General features: G+C 50.3%; 8 protein-coding genes across 8 annotated transcripts; 3 read left to right on the forward strand and 5 right to left on the reverse strand.

Annotated features, from left to right (window-relative positions):
• Positions 1 to 358: 358 nt before the first annotated feature.
• On the reverse strand, positions 359 to 1657 carry PGRI_045760 (serum paraoxonase/arylesterase family protein; the record flags this gene model as incomplete). Its single annotated transcript, XM_040792289.1, has 2 exons — positions 359 to 1294; positions 1349 to 1657. 2 exons carry the CDS (start codon positions 1655 to 1657, stop codon positions 359 to 361), a joined length of 1245 nt encoding a protein of 414 aa, XP_040644256.1.
• Positions 1658 to 2232: 575 nt separating this feature from the next.
• Positions 2233 to 4930, reverse strand: PGRI_045770 (ZZ type zinc finger domain protein; the record flags this gene model as incomplete). Its single annotated transcript, XM_040792290.1, has 4 exons — positions 2233 to 3456; positions 3511 to 3722; positions 3779 to 4631; positions 4799 to 4930. The coding sequence occupies 4 exons, from the start codon at positions 4928 to 4930 to the stop codon at positions 2233 to 2235; spliced, it is 2421 nt and encodes an 806-aa protein (XP_040644257.1).
• An 845-nt stretch (positions 4931 to 5775) lies between these two features.
• PGRI_045780 (uncharacterized protein) lies at positions 5776 to 7723 on the reverse strand (the record flags this gene model as incomplete). Its single annotated transcript, XM_040792291.1, has 2 exons — positions 5776 to 7066; positions 7122 to 7723. 2 exons carry the CDS (start codon positions 7721 to 7723, stop codon positions 5776 to 5778), a joined length of 1893 nt encoding a protein of 630 aa, XP_040644258.1.
• An 873-nt stretch (positions 7724 to 8596) lies between these two features.
• On the reverse strand, positions 8597 to 9712 carry PGRI_045790 (putative RNA binding protein Rnp24; the record flags this gene model as incomplete). Its single annotated transcript, XM_040792292.1, has 1 exon — positions 8597 to 9712. One exon carries the CDS (start codon positions 9710 to 9712, stop codon positions 8597 to 8599), a length of 1116 nt encoding a protein of 371 aa, XP_040644259.1.
• A 335-nt stretch (positions 9713 to 10047) lies between these two features.
• Positions 10048 to 11044, forward strand: PGRI_045800 (uncharacterized protein; the record flags this gene model as incomplete). Its single annotated transcript, XM_040792293.1, has 2 exons — positions 10048 to 10193; positions 10252 to 11044. 2 exons carry the CDS (start codon positions 10048 to 10050, stop codon positions 11042 to 11044), a joined length of 939 nt encoding a protein of 312 aa, XP_040644260.1.
• Positions 11045 to 11369: 325 nt separating this feature from the next.
• On the forward strand, positions 11370 to 12636 carry PGRI_045810 (exosome non-catalytic core subunit RRP4; the record flags this gene model as incomplete). The annotated part of the gene is made up of 2 exons (XM_040792294.1): positions 11370 to 11581; positions 11670 to 12636. 2 exons carry the CDS (start codon positions 11370 to 11372, stop codon positions 12634 to 12636), a joined length of 1179 nt encoding a protein of 392 aa, XP_040644261.1.
• A 597-nt stretch (positions 12637 to 13233) lies between these two features.
• On the forward strand, positions 13234 to 14851 carry PGRI_045820 (IFRD domain-containing protein; the record flags this gene model as incomplete). The annotated part of the gene is made up of 2 exons (XM_040792295.1): positions 13234 to 13424; positions 13603 to 14851. 2 exons carry the CDS (start codon positions 13234 to 13236, stop codon positions 14849 to 14851), a joined length of 1440 nt encoding a protein of 479 aa, XP_040644262.1.
• Positions 14852 to 15229: 378 nt separating this feature from the next.
• spt6 (chromatin-remodeling histone chaperone SPT6) lies at positions 15230 to 22979 on the reverse strand (the record flags this gene model as incomplete). The annotated part of the gene is made up of 6 exons (XM_040792296.1): positions 15230 to 18067; positions 18116 to 18240; positions 18621 to 18842; positions 18896 to 22544; positions 22596 to 22757; positions 22809 to 22979. 6 exons carry the CDS (start codon positions 22977 to 22979, stop codon positions 15230 to 15232), a joined length of 7167 nt encoding a protein of 2388 aa, XP_040644263.1.
• Positions 22980 to 23806: the final 827 nt, after the last annotated feature.

The following is a 23806-nucleotide window of genomic DNA, read 5'->3' on the forward strand; positions in this document are numbered from 1 at the left end:
TATGTCCATGCAACTCCCGGACATTAGCGAGCTTTTGTTAAAGCCGTGATATAGTCCCTTTGGTGCTGGTAGTAGCTTTCATAGCTCTCGCCTATACAGGAAGATGTTAGCTTGAAATCAAAGAGGATAGGCTAGGAATACCTACCGAGTTCATAGAAGTATTTCATATTTGATGCTAGACAGAATAATTGAAAATAAGGGTTGGGAAGAGGGAATATATAGAGTGTAAGACACAAGAGATCCGGGGGAAGTGGTTGAAAATATAGACAAAATTAGGGCAAACAAACATCATTGTTATCTGTAGATCGCTTTAGCACTGTGAAGTTATAAATGTCTATATAACACTAATAATTCTAATCTACAGCTCAACCTGTACAGCTACCATACTATTCGACATAAACCCAGTAACAAAGAGCCAAGCAAGCTTCTTACCACCAACCTTTGGCTCAATGGGCACCAAAACAGCCGCGCTTGCAGTGCTAATCCTAGAACCATCGTCCTCAAACAGCACCTTCTTCTCCCAGACCCCAGTGCGCGAATTGTGGGTCATATACCACACTTGGACCGGGATAGGAACCGCGGCATTCGGATCCTGAGAACCCAGCAGACGAATAGCCTGCGAGACACCGGCCACAAGGTATCCACTCGCATCATGCGAGTCGGTGCTATATGGATCATCGTAGTATGACGGATTATCCGCGAGAGCACCAACAGAGACCGAGGTATTGATGGAGATAGTGTGATTCGACTGCCTGGTTGCGAGGAAGACCTCGCCGCCCATAGCGCTGGAAATAATGACTTCATTCTCACTACGGCCATGCCCGAGACCATTGTTATTCCATAGACCTGTCAGCGCGACGGAGGCTTCGATAGGAGCGTCTTTGCTTGTCAGGCCGGCGATCTGGACGTGGATGATGTCGGACCACTTGGCTGAGCGCCAGACAGCCTCGATGAGCCGCATGGGGCCTTCGCGGTTGGAGTGGTCATTGGTGACGTAGAAGGAGATCGGGCTTATGGCATAGATGTCGTTGGGGGTTTTGATGAGCGGGTGGTTTATTGAGCGTACATGTCGGATGGAATCCGAGTTTAGGATGTGGTGGAAGAGCTCAATCTGAGACTGAGATTTGTGAACGCCTTTGGGCTCGCCAGCTTCAAAGTATGCCGGGTTAGGCATGTGATTAACGGCGTAGATATAGACTGCGTTTGACTGTTCGGGATCCTCAATGACATCGATTCCATGAGTCACGAAGGGTCCTTGGAAGTTCTCGAACGCTAGGCGAGTTGATTTCATAGTCTATGTTAAGGATTAATGGGCCTTACTTTATATATATATCTAGAACAAACTCACCTTGGGATCCACAACATGGATAGAGCCTTGAGCTGTGAGTGGTAACAAGTGGCCTAGCGGTGGGAACCAACTAAACCGTATGTTCTTGTTATCCTCGCAGGCAGTGAACAGCAGGTTTGCCGGGCGGTAGTGGTGCACATCCTCACAGTGGATGGTGTCTTCGATATAGATTGGGCCCTGACTTTCACCTAGTACAGTCGAATTGGGAGTGAAAAAGACTCCTGTAATTTGCACGAAATGGCTTATTGGGCCAGCCAAGAAGGCGACTAGAGCGACAAGGCCGAGGCTGAACACGGTGCCGAATCCCATGTTGTTCAGAAGCACATTCGAATTTCCTTCGAATGTGAATGAATATAACCAAGTATGTGGAAAAAGGAAAAAAAAAGGTGTATTTATGGGCCATTCTACCCCCCACACTAAATATTGGACCTCGGGAATATCCTCGGTATCAGAGATCTGCAACTTTTCAATTTTCGGACTAGAAGTTAATATTTCCATTTCACATAGGCTGTATGTATACTTACTGGGTAACCTTGAAAGGGAAAAGAAAACCTCGGAAAAGGCTTAAAAGGTTTCCATGGTTGATATTTAAGCTTATACACCTCGACTTAAATGGGATTAGCGTCTTATAGTCCAAATCACCATAAACCGCAAACAGCAATTGCATTTGATAAACTATCCTAGGCAAAAATGATGCAGACTCTTGTTTTTTTTTCTTTGTATGTTTTTGTAGGCCAAAAAAAAAATCACTCTGATTAAGTCTAGTCATGCTCGGAGTGACTAGACCTCTCTGCGGCAAAGTCCGAAAAAAGAAATAAATAAAGAGTGCACTTGTGCAAATTCCCATTCCCATATCGTGTCGTGATTGTTTCCCCTAAACATTTTCAGTTTGTGGACTGCTTGGCATCAAGATATTCCTGATCACTGGCGTCAAGGACATCATATTCCTCGTCAGTCAGGAAGCCAGTGTCGGCATCAGTAGAGGCATCGTCCAGAGTCAGGCTCTCAACATCCTCTAGAACATCCACTTCTGAAGAATTCGACAAGGTCGGTACCTGGGGCGCAGGGGCCTCGGCTTGGTGAGTACTTGACTCCGGTGATTCCTTCTCTAGCTTTGGGAAGATCATGCCACTGCCGGCAATTTCAGACACGGCAGGGTATGTCTTGCCGATGTCAGCTTCTTCCAGAGCGGTCTGCACCTCGACGTCACACCACAAACGGTGACCGATGGCCACACCGTTAGGAAGTTTCAGCCGCCAGTAGGAGATAGCAGCACCTTCATGATTAGGGGTGCGAAGGTTGACAGTAAAGTCAGCACTCTCGCCTGGCTCCACAGGGGCAAGCAATTTGTTGCTTTGCATCGCCAAGCGAATAGATTCGACGCTAGATGGGTGGCAGACATCGACATCGAACATCTTGTCTCCACCGACAAAGCGGACATCACAGCCGACGGGCCATGCTGCAGGACCGGGGTTGTAAAGAGTCCAAGTCTGGCGGAACATGGTATTTGGGACCATCTTTGTACCGTCGGTGACAGTGTCACGGATAAAGAATGCCTTATAGTCTGACATATCAGAGCTATCGGCCTCGGAGATGGGCTTGCTCATGAGCGGCTCAGGCTCGACCTTTTCCACAGGCTTGCTAGCATCTACCTCGACGGGTTCCTGCTCCTCAAGCTCGGCCTGGTCAAGGAGTCGAGTGGAGGTATGCAGTTGGTCACCTAGGGCAACTGGTCCACTTGAACCATCGTCGCCTACGGTTTTGACAGTCACATTGCGGACCGGAGTGTTGAACTTAACTAGCGGATGAGTGCGGTTGTGGTGGTCTGTCGGAAGGGCTTCGCAGCTCGCGCAGAAGTCGGTGTCATCACAGACAGCGCACTTGTAGCGAACTCCGTTGATGTAACTCTGGGCAGGTTTGCTCTTGCACAGAGGACCATCACAGAAGATACCATAGTGGATTTCATGCTCACGAGCAGGTTCACCGATAGTTTCATAAACTTGCACGAATCGATGACCAGGATGGTTCTGAGGAGCAGTCAAAATGCAATCGGGACAGAAGTCCCAGTCGGGGCAGGCCAAACACTTGTGACGAACACCAACGATGCGCTAGCAAAAATTAACCGAGTGCCTCCAAAATAAGTTGAATGGATGACTAAATACCTTATCACAACCGTCACAGACAGCAGCGTGTCGGAACTGGCGACCGGGAAGACAACGAGAGGTGATCAGATTCTTCAAGCAAAAGTTCCGGTCAGATCCAAGGTGGAAGGTGTGGCCAGGGTGGTGGCCATGCTTATTTCGCAGGAGGCAGCGAAGGCAAAGATCATAGTCCTCGCAGTCATTGCAGCGGACGAGATTGCTTCCATCGGCTTCTGTGTGTTGTGAGCAAAGAAAAGAGGGAAAGTAAAGTGAAAAAGAGAAAACTTACCACGGCAGCATCCATTGCACATTGGCTTGTCATCACCCGGAACGGCCACATCCGAACAAGCCGATGGGGCCACTGGCTCTGAAATTGGCTCTGGGATCGGGTTTGGGGTAGACTCTTGGACCGATTCAGGAACGTGGACGACCGGCTTGGTGATCACCTCGCGCTGAATCTGAGTAGGTAGGGCGGGGTTGAACTCCAGCGCTGACTGATCACGAGGAGCAATAGTCTCAGTAGTACTGTTTGTGACAACACCGTCCTTGACAGTCCTCTTGATCAACCAGTGGCCTTCGCCGCGGCAAGATGCGCCAGAACCGACACACTGTAGGCACAAGTCATAGTCCCCGTTCTCGCAAATGCTGCAGTGATAATGCGCATTTGCAATAGATCGACCACAGTGATTGCAGTCAATGCAGAACATTCCGTTGGATGAGGCGTGGGAGATAACCGGGAACTGATGCTTTTCTTGGTCCATCTCGAAGGGGCGGTAGCGAGGTTGACCGAGAGGCAACTGTTTCTCACCCGTGGGATGAGGAACCTCGGCCGAGTCTACCAGGGGGATATTATTGGGAGGCGCCAAAGGGCTCAGGACCGTTTCGAGATAACTGTGACGAGTTTGGTTGGTTGACTCCATTGGCACAGTGGGTTCTGATGGTACTGGTGTTGGTGCCGATGTGTTTGGGGAAGTGAGAGTAGTAACCTTGATACGGAGTTTAGATTTGGCCTTGGCAGCCCGGTAGAGTTGCTTGTAAACTGCGATGTTGTCACAGTCCAAGCGGACGTAAGAGCTAGCACTGTCGGAATAGCGTTCAAGGATGACGTTGACATCCGCCGGAACGCCGAGGAGTGTTCTTAGCTAAACCCAAAACAATTAAGTTAGCTTGCGAGAAACAAACAATGTATGTTCTTTTGCTGACAGGTAGGAATAAAATATTTGGACATGAAAATTGATTTGATGATCGCTGAAGATAAGGAATGGGGTCGGACTACAGATCCGGAGCTTGAGCTCGAGTGGAGACTTACCAACTGTGGAAACACCTGGGCCTTCAGCTCCTTGAGAGGAACCTTGAAGCGACGGTTACTGTCATTGTAGAGTACCTTGACAGTAACCAGATGATCTGGACCCGAATGAGAAGCAGTCGATGGGGTTGTCATCGTAGATATGAAAGTGAGAGAGGGTGGATACACCTCTGAGATAAGGCAGTAGTCCTAGGATGGGAAAAGGACAAAAAAAAACACTGAGTTACTAGTAGGAAAGAAATGCTAGAAGAGAAAATGATGATGATTTATGATGGAAAAGAAAAGAAGCAGAGAAGTGTCTAAGGAAATAAGAGGGGAGTTGTACAAGAAGCAGTCGAACTGGGAAAAAGCGGAGAGAACGGTCAGCTGCTTGGGAACTGAGAAGGAAGGCGGTGAATGCTTACATCTATTACTAATGTGACGTGGAGATGCCAAGACTCTCTGTTCTTTTATGTATACTCCATACGAAGTACTCTATGACTTGTTATAGTATTGCTTTTTTTTATTATTATTCTCAAAATGCCCTATAAAGGGACAAAAGAATCAAATAGAAAACAGGACACGAAACATGATGTCATGCACTAATAACGGAATTCCATCGCCCGATTGGAGGAGATTGAGGGGGTTGAAGGGGGGGAAAAGGGCTAGAATCAATACGTGATTCCCCTATGCGGGGAAAAAGGAAAACGCTCATATGCATCAAAATCCAGGGCCAAAATGAGTCAACAAAATTAGGAAACAGGCGTAAAACTTGGCTAGAGGATGTGTGGATGCAGATTATAAAGAAAAAGAGGGGGAAAAATAAGCAAAGTGAAAGACCCCTGTAGATCCTGGAGTTGAAAGGAAACCGAGGGAAAATTGAGAGAAATTTGAGCACAAAGAGAGAATTGGTTGAAGATGAGGTGGATCCAAAAAAAAAAAAGATAAAAAAAAAGATAAAAAAAAAGATAAATGAAATAACAAGCGCCCGAGGTCATTTATCACTGCCCATAATATTGACTGGATTGTTGAGGGTAGTAAAAGGTCGTGCCTGGCGGTGTCATCATCCCACCTATGCCAACAACACCCCCAGGCCCGGACCCTGGTGCGGGTGGTGCGGGGCCGCCGTACATATGATTGGCATCGTAAAAGTAGACGGTGCCACCAGACTCATGAGCAACGGTACCCGGTTGAGGGGGCTGCTCCCCGGCTGAATAGGGCATTGCTTGGCCCTGGAAGTTTGGCGTAGAGGCCTCGGGGCCTACGGGTCCATTGTAACCCGTGAAATCGGGACCTGAAGTCGGGTAGTATATGCCACCTGAAGGATAACTTGGAGGGTAGAAGCCAGGCTGAGGGTAATTGTAAGGTTGAAAGGGTGGTGCATGGATCGCGCGCTCCGGAATTTGGGAAAGCGGAGTGGCCGCAGGCTGGCTGGGTGGGCCATGGACTGGAAGAGGGACCTGATGGTGGAAAGGCTGCTCATGCTGAGGCTGAGGCGGGTTGAATGCGAACGGGAAGGTCGCAGGACTTTCAATGTCCGCAACAGAGACAGTTTTCTGAGGACGAGGTTGGTGCATAGGGATCGGGGCGGGACGGCTTTCGCGATAGGCCGGGTGAGGAAGGGACATAGCCATCGCAGGCCCAAATCCTGGGATCCCTACAGGGGGACGAGGTGGAGGGGGAAGGCGGACAACGGGCTTAGCATCGGTGAAAATCGTGGGTCTGGAGTAGACAGAACCAGCAGGTGATGGCCATCCATCCTGAGAAGGTGGCATGCCAAACGAAGATCGGCGGCTGACAACGCTCGGTGTGTAAGAGGAGTTGGGGTAGTAGCTGGGACGTCGTCCACTGTACCAGCCGCCACCGCGACCACCTCGGCCGCGTGAGACTTGGTTCGGCCGCAACGCCCGGGGAATGAAGATAAAGGAACGCTCAACCGAGGGGAATATGTATCGCGGCGGTTGGCTGGGAAGAGAAATTCGCACCGGTTTGTCGCGTCGCAAAGGGGGTCGATGTTGAGGTAGCCGGGTGTGGAGTTTCTTAGGCACGGAAGGGAAATGGATGGGATTAGCCATGCCGGGCAAGGAAACAACAACAGGTACATTCCCAACTAACGTTGTGCTAGAGAAGGACCGGTTGGGCGGGGAAGATCTCGGGGCCGTGGGGACGGATGCGCCAGGATCAGGCATTGCGGATGGTGTTGGGCGTTTTGCTGCAGGTCGATCCTCGCCGGCTACGGTATCGTGGAGGTCATGTGCCCACTGTCCTCCGCTGGCATCAGGCTTGGAAGATCTGAACCGTGTTATTAAGAAATAGGATCTTGGATGTGGAATGGAACATAACATACCGACGGGAACTGCCGTCTACGATCAGGCCGTAGGGACGAGACTTGCTCTTAAGCCGGTGACCGTTGTCGGTAGATCGCTTGTCATGAAGGAAAAAGCTGCCGCGAGTGGGGACGAAGGCTGGGTTCTGCTCTCGTTCCTTGATATACTTGTCATTCTCGCGGCGCTTTCTAGAAGCCAAATTGTTTCGATTTGGTTCGGTTGGAGGGGCAGAAGGCGTTCTTCCAGTGTGAGGCTCCCGTTGTTCCTTTAGATCGTCGAAATGAACCTCCGCAGCGTCGGAGACCTTCAGGCCGTTCAACATTGCTTCTGTATCCGAAACCGTTGTTTTGAGTCCTCTTTTTCCTGGTGATACAGAGTTGTTCCGTGTAAATTTTTCCACCCCACGACCGTTGACCTTGTCCGCCTTACCCAACGTAGAACCCTCGTCCTCGCTCTCTTCACTGACTTCTCCGTCTGCATCTTCGTCCTCTTGGTGGCTGTCGACCGAGCCTTCACTCAAGGAATCATCACCTATGTCCCCGGCTATTGAACCCTCTTCTTCGCCATCTTCCTCCCGTCTCTTTCTGCGGCTGGCCCCGATATGACGTCGAAGAGGAGCCATGTTGGACATACAAGGGATTAATCACTGGTAGGGTGGCTTAAGTGTTCCTTGTTGACACACGGTTGACTAAATCGTTATCGGGACCAGATTGAATCAGAGAACGCAATCTGGGGAAGACAGCGGGCGTTGAAGGACGATAAACTGGTGGAATAGCAAACAAAATCAAGAAAGATCAAGATACCAAGGTTGGCTAGAAGAAACAAAAGACACCTTGTGCAAGAAGACTAACCAAAGTAAAGAGAAAGAAAAAGAGCAAGGGGAAAGAAGAAAGGAGATGCAGCCCAAGAGAGATGAGAAGCACAGAAAGAGTCGAGTTCAGAGGAAGGGCATGACATCGCGAGAGACGTCAGGCCTGATCGGGCTTAGCTCAGGCGGTGAGGCAGTCTAGATCAGGCGGTGAGACAGTTTCTGCCATGATTGGGCCTAGAATTGTTGTTACTTGATTTGGTTAGTGCCTGGCGAACTAAATATTGACCACTATCGAAGAATTTGAAAAAGAATATTGGGATTGTGTTCAAATTTTCTTGATTTTTGCTAATTACGAGGTTGCGCCTTAATATGCAAGCCGGAGGTTGTGGCCGGAAGTATACATGCATTTCCTTGCGCATTCCACTGCAAGTTGTGCCACCGAGTAGTGGACTCGATGATCATGGATATCCGACAGATCGTACAAATATTGAAAATTATGACCCAAAGGCCCCGCTTGAGTTACAAGGTAGACCGCGGTCGGAGTTTGATCCCAATATCAAGTCGATTACAGGCAGGTAGATCATTGACAAGTATCAGAATTTCACTGATACATTTGTGAATGAGATGATTGAATGGTCCTGTAAAGAAACCGCAGATGATATTCCACGAATGCAGACAAATAGCCTAGTCAAAAGTGGTCTTCTGACCTTGGGCCTCGACAATGGCACCACTGAGCTTCTGGACGGTTTCCTTGGAGTAACGAGACTCATCGATGGGTTCAGGTCTCTTCTTGTTGTACCGGGGTCTTTCTCGCGATTCGCCATCGACTTCGGTGATAGCGGGTTCATCCTTCTTCTCGGCATCTTTTCCAAAGCGCTTCTTGTATCGTACAGACGCTTCTTCGGCAAACTCCATTCGCATACGACGACCCATGAGCTGGTTCACCCAAACCCTTTGCATCCGGGGCTTTAGCTTCTTTGACTTCTTCTTCTTCTTCTCAGACGCGGAGTCGGAATCAGAACCACTGTCGGAAGAATCCTCTTCCCCGTCGTCCTCCTTGATCAACATGAATCCTCTCACCGCTGCTTCTGCGGCAGCGAGTTCTTCAAACTCCACCCACGCATAACCCTTGCATTTTCCTGAGTCTTGGAAAGTCGCCATATGCACGTTGGTAACAGTTCCGCATTTGGCGAAGTTTTCCTCGAGGTTCTCCTTGGTCACATCGAAGCTCAGGTTGCCGACAAAGACTCGCTTGGAGGGAGGGTGGCCAGACTTGGCTGTGGCATTCTCAGATTTCTCGGATTTCTCAGGGCGACCTTCATAGCTGTTTGCATCCTTGATGAGCACACGGCGGCCGGCCATGAGCTGCTCGCTTAGGCCAATTGCTTCTTGCAGGGACTTCTTGTCGGTGAAGTCAACGTAAGCAAAGCCTTTGTTTTGCGGCCTTCCAAATCTTTCAGGGCCCTTGGGAAGATTGATTCGAGTGATATCCGACTCGGAGATGTCAGAGTTGACTGTGAAGAACATGCGCAGCTCTTCACTGGTCACTGTGAAAGATAGGTTTCCAATCCAAATACCATATTTGGACCGCTTCCCCTCTGTTTCGGTTTCTTTCGATTCGGGTTTGCTGGACTTGCTGGACTTGGGTTTTTCATTATCTCCCTCATCGCCTCCCTTGTTCTTTTTCGCTTTGCGCAAAGCTTTTTTTGAGACTGGCTCTGGTGCAGAGACATCGATTTCAATCTCAGGGCCGTCCTGCAGCTTACGCTTCTTTTGACTGACTTCAGTGATTTCCGACATGGCGCGAGAGGTGTAATATGATGTGATAACCACTCAAACAATAGTCAATCAGAAGCCTGAGGTTGTCACAGGAAATCAGATTGCCAAATTAATTTTTTTTTACGGCGGCCAGGACCCGCCTCCCACGCAGCCGGGATCCGCTTCTTGGCGCGAACGCGCAGGGTGACCACATCCCCCTTCATCTCTTCTGAACTTCTTCCCGCCATAACACCATGGCAGAACCAAATGATAACCGTTTTACCGAAAGTTTGCTAAATGTACCTTCTGTACCGGCCCCTGCAAAGCAATCAGTCCGATCTTTCAAGTACGAGACCTCCCAATCAGCCCATCAGACAATGCTGACTCTTTCTCTTTTTCTATCCAGAAAGAAATATGCCAAGCTGAAAGTCAGATTTGAGCTAGCATCTCGGGAGAATGAGAGTTTGATCCGAGAAGAATTGCGCATCGAGGACCTGTCTAAGCGCATTCAGGAGCAAAACGAGTATGAGATTTACAAATCACCCCCCTTCCTATATAAATGGTTGCTAATTTCCCGCTAGTCAATTGCTGGAGGTTCTCCTCGAGTTCAACGAAAGCCTACATGTTTCTCCCGATGTGCGATTCGATTTGAGCATGCCAACCGACCCCCCTCCCTTGCTACCAACTCCTGAGCAGGAAATTGTACCTTTGATCAACGATGCGACACTAGCAAAACAAGCATGGAAGGAAGCCAAAGCTGGCTTGGTTGCTGGTAGCATTGATACGGGTGCTTACCGTATGATTGAAGATAACATCAAACGAAACAAGGCGTTTGCACCAGCCCAGCAGTATAGCTCTCTATCACAGACCCATCACATCACTCCAGACACCGTTGAAAAGAAGCACGACAATGATTGTGAACGCAAACTTGGTTACTTTACACCTGAGCATGAGACTGAGTATTACCTTGCCTTGGACGCCAAGCTAGGCGATGAGGCGGCTGCTACGCAACTTGCACGCATTCCAGATCGTCCTACGTTTGCGGAACGTGAGCGCGATCTTTCCATGCGGAATCCAGCATCGGTATACAATTGGCTGCGTCGCAATCAACCACAGACTCTCCAGGATAATGAGATCGCTTCTGAAAAGTCTGCGTCACGCCCTTCCAATCAGCGATCTTCTAAGCGGGCGCCGGCTCAGCGCAAAGATGAGGATATGTATGATGAGGATGGAACAGAGGCCCAGCCTACTCCCAAGAACAAGCGCAAGCGCGAAGAGGACACTGGTTATCGACCCAAGGGTGGTAGCAGCCGGTCGAAAAAGAAGAAGGAAGAGCCTACTTCTAACCCAAGCAAAGTGGGCAAAAAGCCCTGAGCAAATTCCAGGATTTCTCTTTAAAGGGATTCATTTTTTTTGTGTATTAATACCGGCGTTGACTTGATCCACTGGCTTCAAATGATATGATGGATCATTAGCATTTTCAAATTTAAATTATACATGTAGTCATGTGGATCTGTAGCCTCTAGGAGTTATATAAATACTACTCTAATATCCAACTTTCTTTTAAATATCCTTGACAGTCCATGGCTATAGTGGAGTTATCACGTGACCTGGATTTTCTTCTCTGGTAACCCATCTGGACGCTCTCCGCTCCCATTTGGAAGTCAACCGCAATCAATCACAGACAACATCCTTTGTAATGGCGATTACAATTCTTCCCCCAGTGATAGAGGACGCCCGTCCCTATGAAGTCGACTCAGATGACTCCATGTCCATGGACTCTGAGGATGATGTCGAAATGACTGGTGTCTCTCGACCTCACAAGCGACCCCGTTTACAAGGAAACTCGAATATCGGCACAGGGATTGTTACACCGGGAGAAGTGGTCACAGATGATCCGCAATGGATGAGGTTGGTGCAACGTTGGAGACCGCAAAGAAGAAACAAACGCGGGGCTCATATCGTCTTTTTTTTTTTCTTCAACACTAACAATCTACAGAGGTCATGGCACTTATATGAACCCGCTCTCGACATCTATCATTGCTACCGTTGCTGGTACAGTTCAAAAGACCAATAAGCTACTCTCCGTTCACCCTATGCGCGCCCGCTATACCCCCGAGATTGGAGATCTGGTCGTTGGTCGCATTGTCGAAGTGCAATCACGACGCTGGAAGGTCGATGTCGCCGCGCCGCTACTTGCCCAGCTCCCTCTTTCCGCAATCAACCTGCCCGGCGGTATCCTGCGTCGACGAACAAGCGCCGACGAGCTCCAGATCCGAACATTTTTCAGCGAAGGCGACCTCGTAGTTGCTGAAGTGCAAAGCGTGCACCAGGATGGGTCAGCGTCACTACACACAAGATCCTTGAAGTACGGTAAGCTTCGTAACGGTGTATTCCTTGCCGTCACAGGAACCGGAGGCAGCGGAGTGTCTAGCTCTAGCGTTAAGGGCGGTGTCGGGGCTGTGACTTCGGCATCAGGCGGCGCTTTGGCTGCTCCTGGAGGTTCTGGTACTGGCGGTGTGGTGCGGTCTCGTCGACAGGTGTGGACTGTCCCCACTTCCAATGGTGGTGGCGAGGTGGATATTGTCCTTGGAGTGAATGGGTATATCTTTATCTCCAAGAATACCGATGGGGCAGATGCCGCGTCCTCGACCACGGAGAATGTCTCCATTACGCGCATGGAAGAGATGGTGTCGAGTTCGATTTACTCTAGCCAGAACGATGATATCCCTCCACAGACCCGTCGGGAGATTGCACGGTTGGCACAGTGTATTCGAGTTTTGGTACAAAGTGGAGTGCGTGTGGATGAAGAGACGGTTATGGGTGCCTACAATGCTAGTCTCCAGGTGGATCTGGAGATTGGCGACGATGAAGACGAAGAAGATGAGTGGCGACAGGAAGGTCGTGAGTATCTGGAAGGTGCTAAGGCGCAGCAGATCCTCGAGTTGGTAAAGCAGCAACTGTAACAGGTTCTAACTACTCGGATGTACGATAATGATACCCCTCAAACAAAGATACAAGGGAACACTTAGGTGTGTCAAAATCCATGTCCAAACCATAAGATTCTTATAGTCTTCTACTCCAAAGTATATAGATGGGGTTCTGTCTTCCAAAAACGGGTTTATATAGCTCCATACCTAAACTTGGAAGTGGAAGCCTCTGCCGCAAGAACCAATTGGAATCAATGTTGTAAGAAATGGGGTTGACAGCATTGTACTGGCAAATAATAACAATTTGAATAACCTGAATAATCCGAACTATAGAACAATAGAACAATAGCATCAATAGATATCTGATTGGTGGAAAGTCAATAAAAGACATCTGAGCTTACATACGCAGTCACGAGTCCCGAGGTCAAAGGGTCTATTGTTTCTATTCTTTTCCTTTTGCTCTTCTTCTTTCACCTGTACTCGAATCTTTGAGAACATGCCCAACTACTTACTACTGACTCTTCTAATTTTCGACTATTGTCCAGTACCCATAGGTTAACCTTTTTTTTATTTCTATCGGGTTCCTATTGGGTTCCTTTTTCTCTCTTTCTTTCACCTATCTCATATTTCAAAATGCCCGATCTACGTCGTCAGGTCCTGGAGAGTGGCAAGACTATCTCGCGCAAGGCAGCTTCCCGCGAAGCATCCCGCACCAACTCCCCCGCCAGTTCAAAACCCGCCTCACGCCAGGGCTCTCGCAATGCAAGCAGAGCTCCCTCAGATGAAGAAGACTCAGGATTCCTCTCTGATGAAACATCTATGAGGTAAGTGACATACAACTTCTTGCATTCTTTTTTTTTTTTTCTATTTCTCTTCCAAGTTTCTTTTTTTTCTCTTTCTTTTTTTTTTTTTTATCTTCACATGGTCCCCACTCCCGTGGCGGGATGATGTCACCATGTTTTGGCAAGTTTTATAATCAAGTCACTAACCAAATTGGGACAGTATCGGATCTCTTGACGATGAGAACCCCGAACAAGATAATCCCGATTGGGAATATGATCTCAGCCAGCGCATTCAAGAAATCCTCGATCGCAAACGCAGCAGTGTTCAAGGCCGTGAGGAGGCCCTGCAAGCATTCTGCCGCCTGACCAAATACCACTATACAGTGGAAGAGATCCATGGCGCCGTTCCAGATCTATTGGCGGCATTTGAGCGAAGCGTCCGCACCGAGGTCAGTGTACGCGAAGCAACACTTGGCTTGCGCGCTATTGAATTGCTTGTCATATCAGCTTTCGACAGCACCGTCTACGAAAACACCGAGCCATTGCTCACTCGCACTATCCGTGACTCCGCATCTCCTCTTGTCAAGACAGCCGCTATTCACTGCCTCGGGGCATGCACTATCTTCGGAGGTGCCGGTGAAGACGGCATCCTTGAACAGATGGGTTTCCTCCTGGATATCATTGCCTCTGACGGCCAATCCATCGATGCCACAGACGACCCCACCATTGTGACCGCCGCGCTCCAGCAATGGGGATTCCTCGCTACCGAGGTCGACGATTTCGAAGAAGAAAGTGAAGAAGCAGTTCAAATCTTCATGGACCAACTCGACAGCTCTGATTCCAACGTGCAGATCGCAGCAGGCGAGAACATTGCTCTCCTCTATGAGAAGAGCTACACTCCCCAAGAGGAAGAAGAAGACGAGGAGAGTGCAGGCTCAAATGAGGAGAGTGATGATCACGAGCATGATGCCACATCTGGTCCCAAGCTCGTGAAACGATACAACGCGTACCACAACACTCCCGAGCTGGAGAGCCAACTTCAGAACCTTGCCACCATCCACGGCAAGCAGATCAGCAAGCGCGACAAGAAGTCCCTCCATAGCAACTTCGCTTCGATTCTCACCACTGTTGAGAACCCACGCCGCGGTCCTCGCTACAACACCGCCATCGACCAGAATACCAACCGCCACTATGGTAGCACTCTGACCGTCAAGATTGGCCGCCACGGAGTCATGACTATCGACCGCTGGTGGAAGTGGGTGCGACTCAATGCTCTCCGCCGCATCCTGCAAGGCGGTTTTTCGGAACATTATTTCCAGGGTAACCGTTCTGTTCTCAACAGTCTTCCTGTCATGATGCGCATGGCAGGCCAGGGTCACGGCTCGGTGGACCGCCAGAGTGCACGCAAGGCAGCCAAGCTGCGAAACTCGCGCCGCTGGACTACTCATCAATCTGATGATGACGAGTAAATACTCTTCATGCTCATATCAGCGATGGCTCAGTCATGGAATGACGATTAAAAGAAGTCAAATGCTTTTCAGTTTCGCATAAGCCTTCGGTTATGAGCTTTGTTTTTACTTTCTTTGTGTCTCTGCATCTGTCTCTTCTCTACTTTTCTACTTTTGTTTTGTCTCTATCCATGACTTGTTTTTCATGATTGAACTATATGCCCAACGAAACTACAGTGTTCTTACAATAGTAAGCCGTTCACGATAGATTCAAAGTAAAAGTCAATATTTATCTTTACATGGAGTGAAGAAGGTTCCTGCCCAAAACACCACGACCGAAGCCCTATCTCACCTTTATAGTCTTGGCTTCGCATGTCCAGTGGAATATCTAACACAAGTTTAATCCTCAAACACAGGAACAACATTAGACCAGCTCCCCCTAGCCCTCTCGTCCCAATACCCATCCTTTCCACCCTTAAGCCGCCAAGCAACCTCCCCATCAGAGTCATCACTAACCCGCGTAAACCAGCGCGGAATCCAACTCTCCCCAGCATTTTCCATCTCGCGCCTGCGCGCACGCTGTCCTTCCTCAAGCTGCACTTTAATCTCCTCCGCGTGGTCGAGGTCACCGTTTTCCAGTGCGCGCTGATCAGGACGCAGACGTGAGTCCGTGACAGGCAAATGCTTATCCTCGATCGAGGTAATTTCATTTAGTGTGGCCGCAAAGGATGTTAAACCGTAGTGCTTGGGCGCGGAGGGGACAAGTGAACCGGCTGTCCAGATAGTGTTACCGGTTGGGTTACCGTCGCGAGTGAGAGTCAGGGAGGAGGGCCAGGAGCCAGATAAGCCGAGGGGTAAGGGGTTGCAGTTTGCGTCAATGACACGGGTAGAGACTTCCTCGCTGCGGCCGGAGAACATGCCACCGGCTTTGAAAGTTGAGATGGAGCGGTGGCCGGAGGATTCGTTTGTGACGGCGAGTTCGCCGACGGGTTCCACGTATTTCTCGCCTGCAATGATATTGCGTAGGAAGGATGTTGCCGGTGTCCAGCTGTAGCGGTCGCCGGTGCTGTGTAGGGTAATACGGACACGGCCTTCAGTTGTGATTTCGGCGGATTTGCCCCAGAATTTCTGGCTGGGCATCGGGGACTGCGAGAGGCTCCAATCTTTGCTGTCGGCTTGGTAGGCTAGTTGTACAGGCCGATGCGAGACTTTTTCTGCGATGAAGCGGAAGCCTCGGTCTTCGCGGACGAGCTCGTAGGTCTCGCCTAGCATTGGGTTGAATGGTTTGCGGATGGAGCGCTCGCGGACGCGGTTGCTGGAGAGGGAGGATATTGCGAAGGCGGTTACGTACATCAAGCGCTCGACGGGGTCTGTGCATTGGGCAGCGCGGTCAAGCAGATTTGAGTACTCCAGGACCTCGGCGGCGCGTTGTAGGAGAGACATGGGCTCGTTTGCAGACACGGGCATCGAGATCGTGGACAAGTCCTTTCCGACGTTCTTGCGCAGGAACCCAATCAAGCTTGGGGGCATGACTGTTGGGGCAAGGATGTTCGCCCGACGTTTTACGGGGTCTAGGGGTAGCGGAATCAATGATTTGGCTTTGGCTGGGAACAGGCCCAATGTGCTGCTGCTTTCCTGGCGAGTTGCTGCCGCATCGGATTCACCATCGCTGTCAGAGGGGGCGTCGTCCTCGACTTCCTCGGCAGCAGAGGCGGGCCGGTCCTCTTCGGGACCTTCGTCGTCGCTGTCACGGATGGTCAGGAGGGGAGACTTGTCACCGTTTCCATCTGTTGCATCAAAGAATTCCTGCGACATGTCAGACTCCATGCTCCGCCGGGGGACCATAGATGGCTGAGGTGGGTGCCGTCGCTCCTTGCTCTCGGTAATCAGTGTGGAAAACTCAGAGACCGCATGGTCAAGATCGCGTAGCACCGCCATCAAATGATCATGGATCTCATCCATGCTGTCTGTGTGACTGGTGATACTGGCAGGCTTCCCCTTACTATCACTAGCAGGCACTGCAAGCTGCGAGGAACTGGAGTTTGTTGTCGTGGCTGGTGGTCGCTTGCTGCCGGTATGCGACTGTCCACTTGTCTTGCGCTTCCAGAAGGACCGCTTGGCCTCCATTTCACTGGGAGCAGTCTCATGGGTACTGCGCTGTGGACTAGGGGAGCGGCCACGTGAACGGGGCCGGTCGATAGGGGTTGGGAGCGGCGAGGCAAGATACTTGGGGTCTGTATCCTTGGCAAGTCGGCGTATCGCATCTCGCGATCCAGAAATATGGCTGACAAGGCTCTCAACACGGGTCCATTCACTCTCCTCCGCCGGGGAGGGCTGCGTTGGGGCGTAGAGACGCAGCTCAGGAGGGACAGCTAGGTTTTTATCCTTGGAAACTTCCTTGGAGGAAGCTCTCTCGAGAGCACTCTTCCACGCGCCAAATTCATGCTCGTTATTCGCACGCAGATGCCATATCTCAGTACCGGAATCAATAGAAATCTCACGGGACTTTTCATTGGTCGCAACGGCCGCTAGCGAGAGCGGAATCGCGCCTCGCAGTGCGGACGAGTTGCGGTCATGATAGTATGACAGGGTGCATGAAGTAAAGTCCAGCGAAAAGTACCGACGTGCCCAGCCCTGGTGGCGCTTACGTCGCCGCTTCTGCAGTATTCCCGTGTGGACATTTAGGTTCGACACGTCAATGTGCAGCGAGTTAAGCGTGGCTCGACTGTTGCCACGTCGGCGGGTCTTGGACTGCGGCAGCGATTCGGTTGAGACCCCTGGTTGAGTACGTGAGGTTGCGATCGATGCAGAGCTATGTGGCTGGAGACCAGTCGGATAGGTGAGGAGAACAAGTGTCAAGGTCTTGGAGATTTGCTTGGAGAACGTGTTATCGAAAACGAGCGCATAATTACCCCCTTCGCTAGGCGGTACATCGTATGTCCCCTGTGTGATCTTGTCTGCCTCACACTTGCCCGTCCATTTGATTATTTTGAGCCCAATTCCCGTCAGCTTCTCGATAACGGCAGATTGTTGCCGCGCGCCGGCAGCTCCCGCAGTTGCGGGGAGGTTCTCGGTGGAATCGGTGCTCTGGGAATCCGAGGCAGGGATATGGGAGCTCAGAGAAGAGGATTGGCCCGGGTGTTTGAATATGCCAAAGTTGACGGACTTCTTATGCGGTTGAATACTCCAAGAGATGGTGTGGTTGGCGCTGACATTGATCCAACGTACAAAGTAAGACTAGAGATATCAGTTGAGACCAAGTCTTTTTGCTGTAACAAACCCTACCTTGCTGTGAATCTCCAGCTCTTCCATGGCCGCCATAATTGCACCGTGAGGGTTTGTAAGAACCGCAATGTGTCCGTCGTGGTCCGGGTGCGGCTGAATGTGGCGATGCGGGGGGACAAGCCACACTATACAAATTGATGTCACAGGAACATTCACGAATTGTGTTAATTTAACTTGAAAGGAGTTGAAATACAGGGAAATCTGTAGGAGAGGGGTGATGGAACAAGTTGAAGCCGAGCCGAGGAGTTCACATGGTAGATCTCATGTCTTTCAGCTCTAGCTCTTTCAGCCTATACAGCCTATATGGTCTCTACTGTAGGTAACTCCACAAAGTCGCTTGAAATTCATTGATAATGGTTACATGCCGGGCGTCAAAGGTGTATCAAATTAAAAAAAAAATATGGAAACTCCATCCCATCTTTTATGGGATTTTGGGATTTTTGGAATAGATAGTACACTGTACAGACGAGAAACACCTATCTCCGGCCACCCTTGCTCATGTTACTGAACATCAGCTTAAAGCCGTTGCAAAGAGCATGCATGTCCGGGTAGGGGTTCTTCTGCAGTTCATAGCCCTGTGGAATCACCTTGACCGGCCAGTTCTGAAGTCGCGCGTGTTCGCCTGCCTTGAAGCAAAGGAAAAAGTAACCGGGGTATTTGGCATTGATGCAGAATGCATATGCCGAGCGGCGAGGGTTGGCCTTGGTATAGGTCTCGAGCCATTGATCTATTAGATGTTAGTTGGATGCTAGTTGAATGAATAAATTGTCAAAGACATACCTGTCTCGGTCTTGTTGCCATCTTGGAATTTCTCATGCAGCATCATCTCGCCCACCTTCTTGGCCATCGCTTTGACATGGTTGACGATCAGGTCATCCAGATCGCTGTAAGTATAACGACCACCGACCTTGAGGACACGGCCGACAGAGAACTCGTTCTCTTTATCTAGCTCGAGAACATCGATATGCTGGTACACACCTTGTGCCACCTTCCAAGTGACAGCTAGGTGGTCGTGGCCTCGGGAGGAGGGACGAATAACAACATCGCCTGGGCTCTGGGAGCCTAGGAACTCCTCGGCCTGGGTGGAGTTGAAAGGCCGGAAAAGCGGGTGTTTGATGACACGCATTGCTTGGCCGCCACGCTGCGTCTTCTCCTGCAGCGACTCCCGATCGGCTCGCTCCTGCTGCTCATCCCAATCGCCGAAGCCGTGTTCCTGGTTCCGGCGTGTTGGATTACTAACCTGATCCTCGCGCAGAGAGACGTTGCAAGAGAAAGCCTTGCGGTTCAAGAACAAGATCTTGGCCGGGACGGTCTGGTGGACTTGGTACGCGTTGCGTACAGGGATGTCGTAGGGAACACCGAGTTCGGTTTCGGCCACAAGCACATCAATTCCGCAATCCAATTTGGCCTCAATGTGATCCTCAAATACCCGCTTAATGGCAATGGGCACCACCATACCAGGTGTTAAGGAGTCAGGCGTTTCGCCGGTGAGCATTGTGAAAATATCATCGGTGCTGAGGAAAACATAGTGCTTGCGCAATTCCTCGTAGGGTTGTTGCAACTCCGCTCGGATCGTCTCAAGGGTAGCACGCTTGCGCTGATTGAGGTTTCTCTCAAGCTGCTCTGCGTACTCCTCTAATATGAGATCGTTGACACGGTCCTGTGCCTCTTCCCTGAAAAGTTTTCGCATGATAGCACCCGTGCCGTTCTCGTCAGTCTCGGCCTTGATATCTTCCTCGTCCAACTCCAATGCATCAGCGGCCATCTTACGGGCAATATCATAGTCTTCAGGATGAACGCGCGTGTTGTCCAGCGGATCGGCATCGGGATCAGCATTCTCGAAGTCGATGTAGACGAAACTAGCACAGTTGTTCCAAACTTTAACACCCATAGCCGGATATGTCGCGTTGACACCAAGCAATTCCACCCGGTTGTTAACGACTCCGCCGTTCATATTGACAATCTTGAGTAAGTGAGCCGCCTTTCGGGGGCCCAGTCCACAGACATACGGCAAGAGATTAGCTGTTGCCGTGTCGGCGACTGCCTCATTGAGATCAACGCCGACGAGGTTTACCATGTCCACTAGGGCGGTTTCCAGCTGCTTGAGAAGCAGGTCCTGGGAGACTAGTTGCTGGCCTGGTTTGAACTGGATGGAGACAACGTCACGGCCCAAGGAGGCATATTCCTTGAGGGGGCTCTGCAAGTACCGGCCGAGAGCCACACAGTAATGGGTCAAGGGTCCAAAGCCTGGATTGTCGCTTCTGGCGCGAGGGCTGTTGTGGTACAATCGGGCAACCTCATCATTGACAATGACCACCTCCAAGGGGTCGCTGACCTCCTCATCGTGCTCATTTGTGTAGGATGCACCACGCATGTCTTTCTGGTCGACAATTTCGGATATAAGCTTGTACAGGCGGCGCGTCTCTGGCGTCATACCTGAAACACCGATGACATCTGGTCGACGACGATCCATCAGATCCACAAAGGCGGCCAGGTTTTCACCGTCTGCAATGCCACGGCTTTCATCTCCCACGGAAAGGTCAATGAATTTGCCATTCTCCAAGACTCGGCCATCTTCTTCTGTGTAAGCCCAGTGAATGGGGTCCCGGCCCACCTGACCAGATCCAGTGGAAAGAGTGAGCACACGGGGCACTGTACCCAAGACCATGCCCTTGGGTTTGTAAGGGGCCTGGTCGAGACGTTGTGAAAACGCCTCGCGGCACTCCTTGGCCACATGGTTCTCACATTCCTGTCGAATGTTTTCCTTTACACTGCGGTTGATCAACTTCTCCAGTTTGGCCAAGGCCAGATCCAGCACCTCACGGCGAACACGGTTCCAAGCATCAGCAATCTCACTGTAGTTGTCTGACTCAATGTCGGCGTAGAGACGTGTGCGGAACTGATCAAAGTTCTCGAACCGTACCCGCACATCAACGAGTCCTTCTTCCTCGGCCTTGAGCATGCGCAAGAACATCTCTGGGCGACGAGCGATATCACTTAACTGCTGGTTCCGCAGATATTTGAATTCAGCGTACGGATGCTGCTCATCGATCCGGCGAAGCCCTTTCTCTGTGCGGAAGCAATCAACGACTCCGTTCATGTAGTATGCCTGACGCATCACCTTGCGCATTTTTGGGCTGACAGCAAGCTCTTCAGCGAACATCGACTTAGCGGCTTTGAGGACATGAGAACTGTTGGAAAAGTCGTTGTCGACATACTGATCTGCCAGCACTTCCGGCCGCTGGTTGGGATCGTCGGTGTATTTCCGGCGACCTTCCTTGGACGCATTCTGAGCAAAAGCATCTGCAGAGATGCCGAAAGAACGCACAAAGCCATAAGCCTTGCCATTTCGAACCCGCTCAAAGAAAGATCTACCAGTGGCTTTCCGGCGTTGCGTTTCTCCAGTAGCCTCGCCATTGACCTGGGTGAGATCCCGTAGCTGGGAGGAGTACTGGAAATGGATATAGTCTTGCACATCTTGGAGCTCCTCCATGGTCGCGGCCGCAGCAAGTTGATCCTCGACATTTGAATCGTTCACATTGAAGAGATTTTGCAGGTTTTCATATGTCTTTTTTATTGTACCACGCTTATCGACCAAAGCACGGAATTTGAGATCATGGTCGAAGATATCCCATAGATCGGTCATATTGAGAAGTTTCTCAGCGCGGATACTATATTGGGCGGAGCCGTCGCCGGGATCGGTGTCATTGGCCTCTTTCACAGCGTGAATCATGTAATCCTTGCGATGCTGGAAAATGAAAGGCACTTCCCAGTCGTCCGTGATCAGGAATTCCAACATTTTGGCGACTGAGCGCTGGAATGGTTCGCGCAGTTCAGGATCCATACGCTTCTTGAGCAGCATCAAGTTCGAGATCCAGACTGCCTCCTCCCGGAATTGATCCTCGGTTAATGTCACATGCTTATAGGGCTTGCGAGCAACCTGATGGCGTTCGGGTTCATCGAGGAGACGAATTTCGTTATCATCCTCCGTCAGCATCCTTTCAGCCAGCTCAGACGGTTCAAAGACGTCCTTCAAGTCTAGGTGACGTTCTTCGGTCTGTTTGTCCGCGTCCTCTTGGTCTTCCATTTGCAGTGCGAAATCGTACTCTGTGCCATCACCGAATGCAGCGCGCATATCCTCAAGTGCATTTTCATCCAAGCCCGACGTGTCAGTCGGAATCAAGCCGGTCTTGTTGACTCTGGAAGCAGGCGCAACCCCAAGGTCATCCCGTTCGCGCTGGGCCTCATCGTCGGAGAAAGTATCTTCTTCAATAAAGTCGTCCATTTCATCGCGCAGTCCACGGCGTTGGCCTGGTCTAGCATATTGTTGCGCTTCCTCCTCTTCGTCTGAGTTGAAAATATCATCGACACCATGAGACGGCTGGTGGCTCTCGCGATCCTTGCCTCGCTTCAAGCGCTTAAACTTTGACTATATAAGACTATTAGAATCTTGTCAATTCATGAGCTGCAGCTTACATACCTCAGTGGTTGGTCCACGAAGCTGACTTGGACCATGTCCAATGAGCTCCAGATCTTCTTCATCGAGGTGCTCTTCTTCGCGGGCAGTGCGTGGGCGTTTCCTGTGCTTGCGAGCGGCGCGTTCTTCTTCTTCATCCTCATCAACAATGAAACCTTCACGGACCTAAGAGTTCGTCAGCAAAGAGATACAGCCAGTTTAAGGATCGAAACTGACGGCGCGAGCAGCCTCCTCGTCATCTTCTTCTTCATCTTCCTCCTCGCTCGAGTCATTGTAGGGGCCGGTGGTGCCCGCGCCCTGGCGGCCATCGGCATCATAATCATCGGCGACTTCCTCCTCCTCGTCATCCATGATCGCCTCACCCTCGATCAGGTCGCGAAGGCTCATCTTAAAGTAAAGATCCCTATTGCTAGGGACCGAGGAGAATGCGGGTTCGGATGAAAGATTCAAGATACAATGGCGCAGTTGTGACACCAGGTAGTGCCCAGCTCTTTGAAACGGTCAAAAGTGAAATAGGGAGGGTAAAATTGAAGCAATAGTTGTCAAGAGGAAGAATCACGACCATCGGCGAAGGAGGATGCGGGTGGCGGTGATTGGCTAGTGCTGGTGTGGCTAGACGCTAGTCCTATTGAGGCAGCTTCATTGTGGCTTGAATGGGTAATATCACGTGATATTGTCTTTGTGTGTACATCGTAGATTGTACATCCAACGATGCCCTGGTCAGATCCTCAATATGTATATTACTTTGCACTATTGATATAAGGCCAAGAATATCGAATATGCCAATTTTTAAAACATTGTCATTCTTTTTATTTAGCCCCATAAAACCCGTCGTGTAGAGCCACAAGTACCTAAAGCCAGCCTGAAAGACTGGTGGAACCCCCTGAATGTCCGTTGCTTCATTCATCATAGTGACCTTAGTATTTCAAAAGATCATCTCCTATTTTCTTCCTATAATACCCATAAATACCAACATACTTCTGTTTGGCGCCGACCGGCACATTTTGGTCATAGTTTGTCGAATCGACGCGCCCGAAAGGCCCAATCAGCGTCGCCAAGAACATCGCAAGGTGATATCGGCTTCCCCGCTGTTAGCTTGGGGGTTCGTTCTGACCACTCTGATCCCATCGGCTTGGGTAACGTGGACTTGATATCACTCAGGCGGCTGGGCTCTTTTCTTTCTTTCACAACTTTTCCCTTGTGCAACTCCAACT

The sequence above is a fragment of the Penicillium griseofulvum genome (assembly GCF_001561935.1).
Source record: "Penicillium griseofulvum strain PG3 chromosome Unknown contig_84, whole genome shotgun sequence".
NCBI lineage: Eukaryota > Fungi > Ascomycota > Eurotiomycetes > Eurotiales > Aspergillaceae > Penicillium > Penicillium griseofulvum.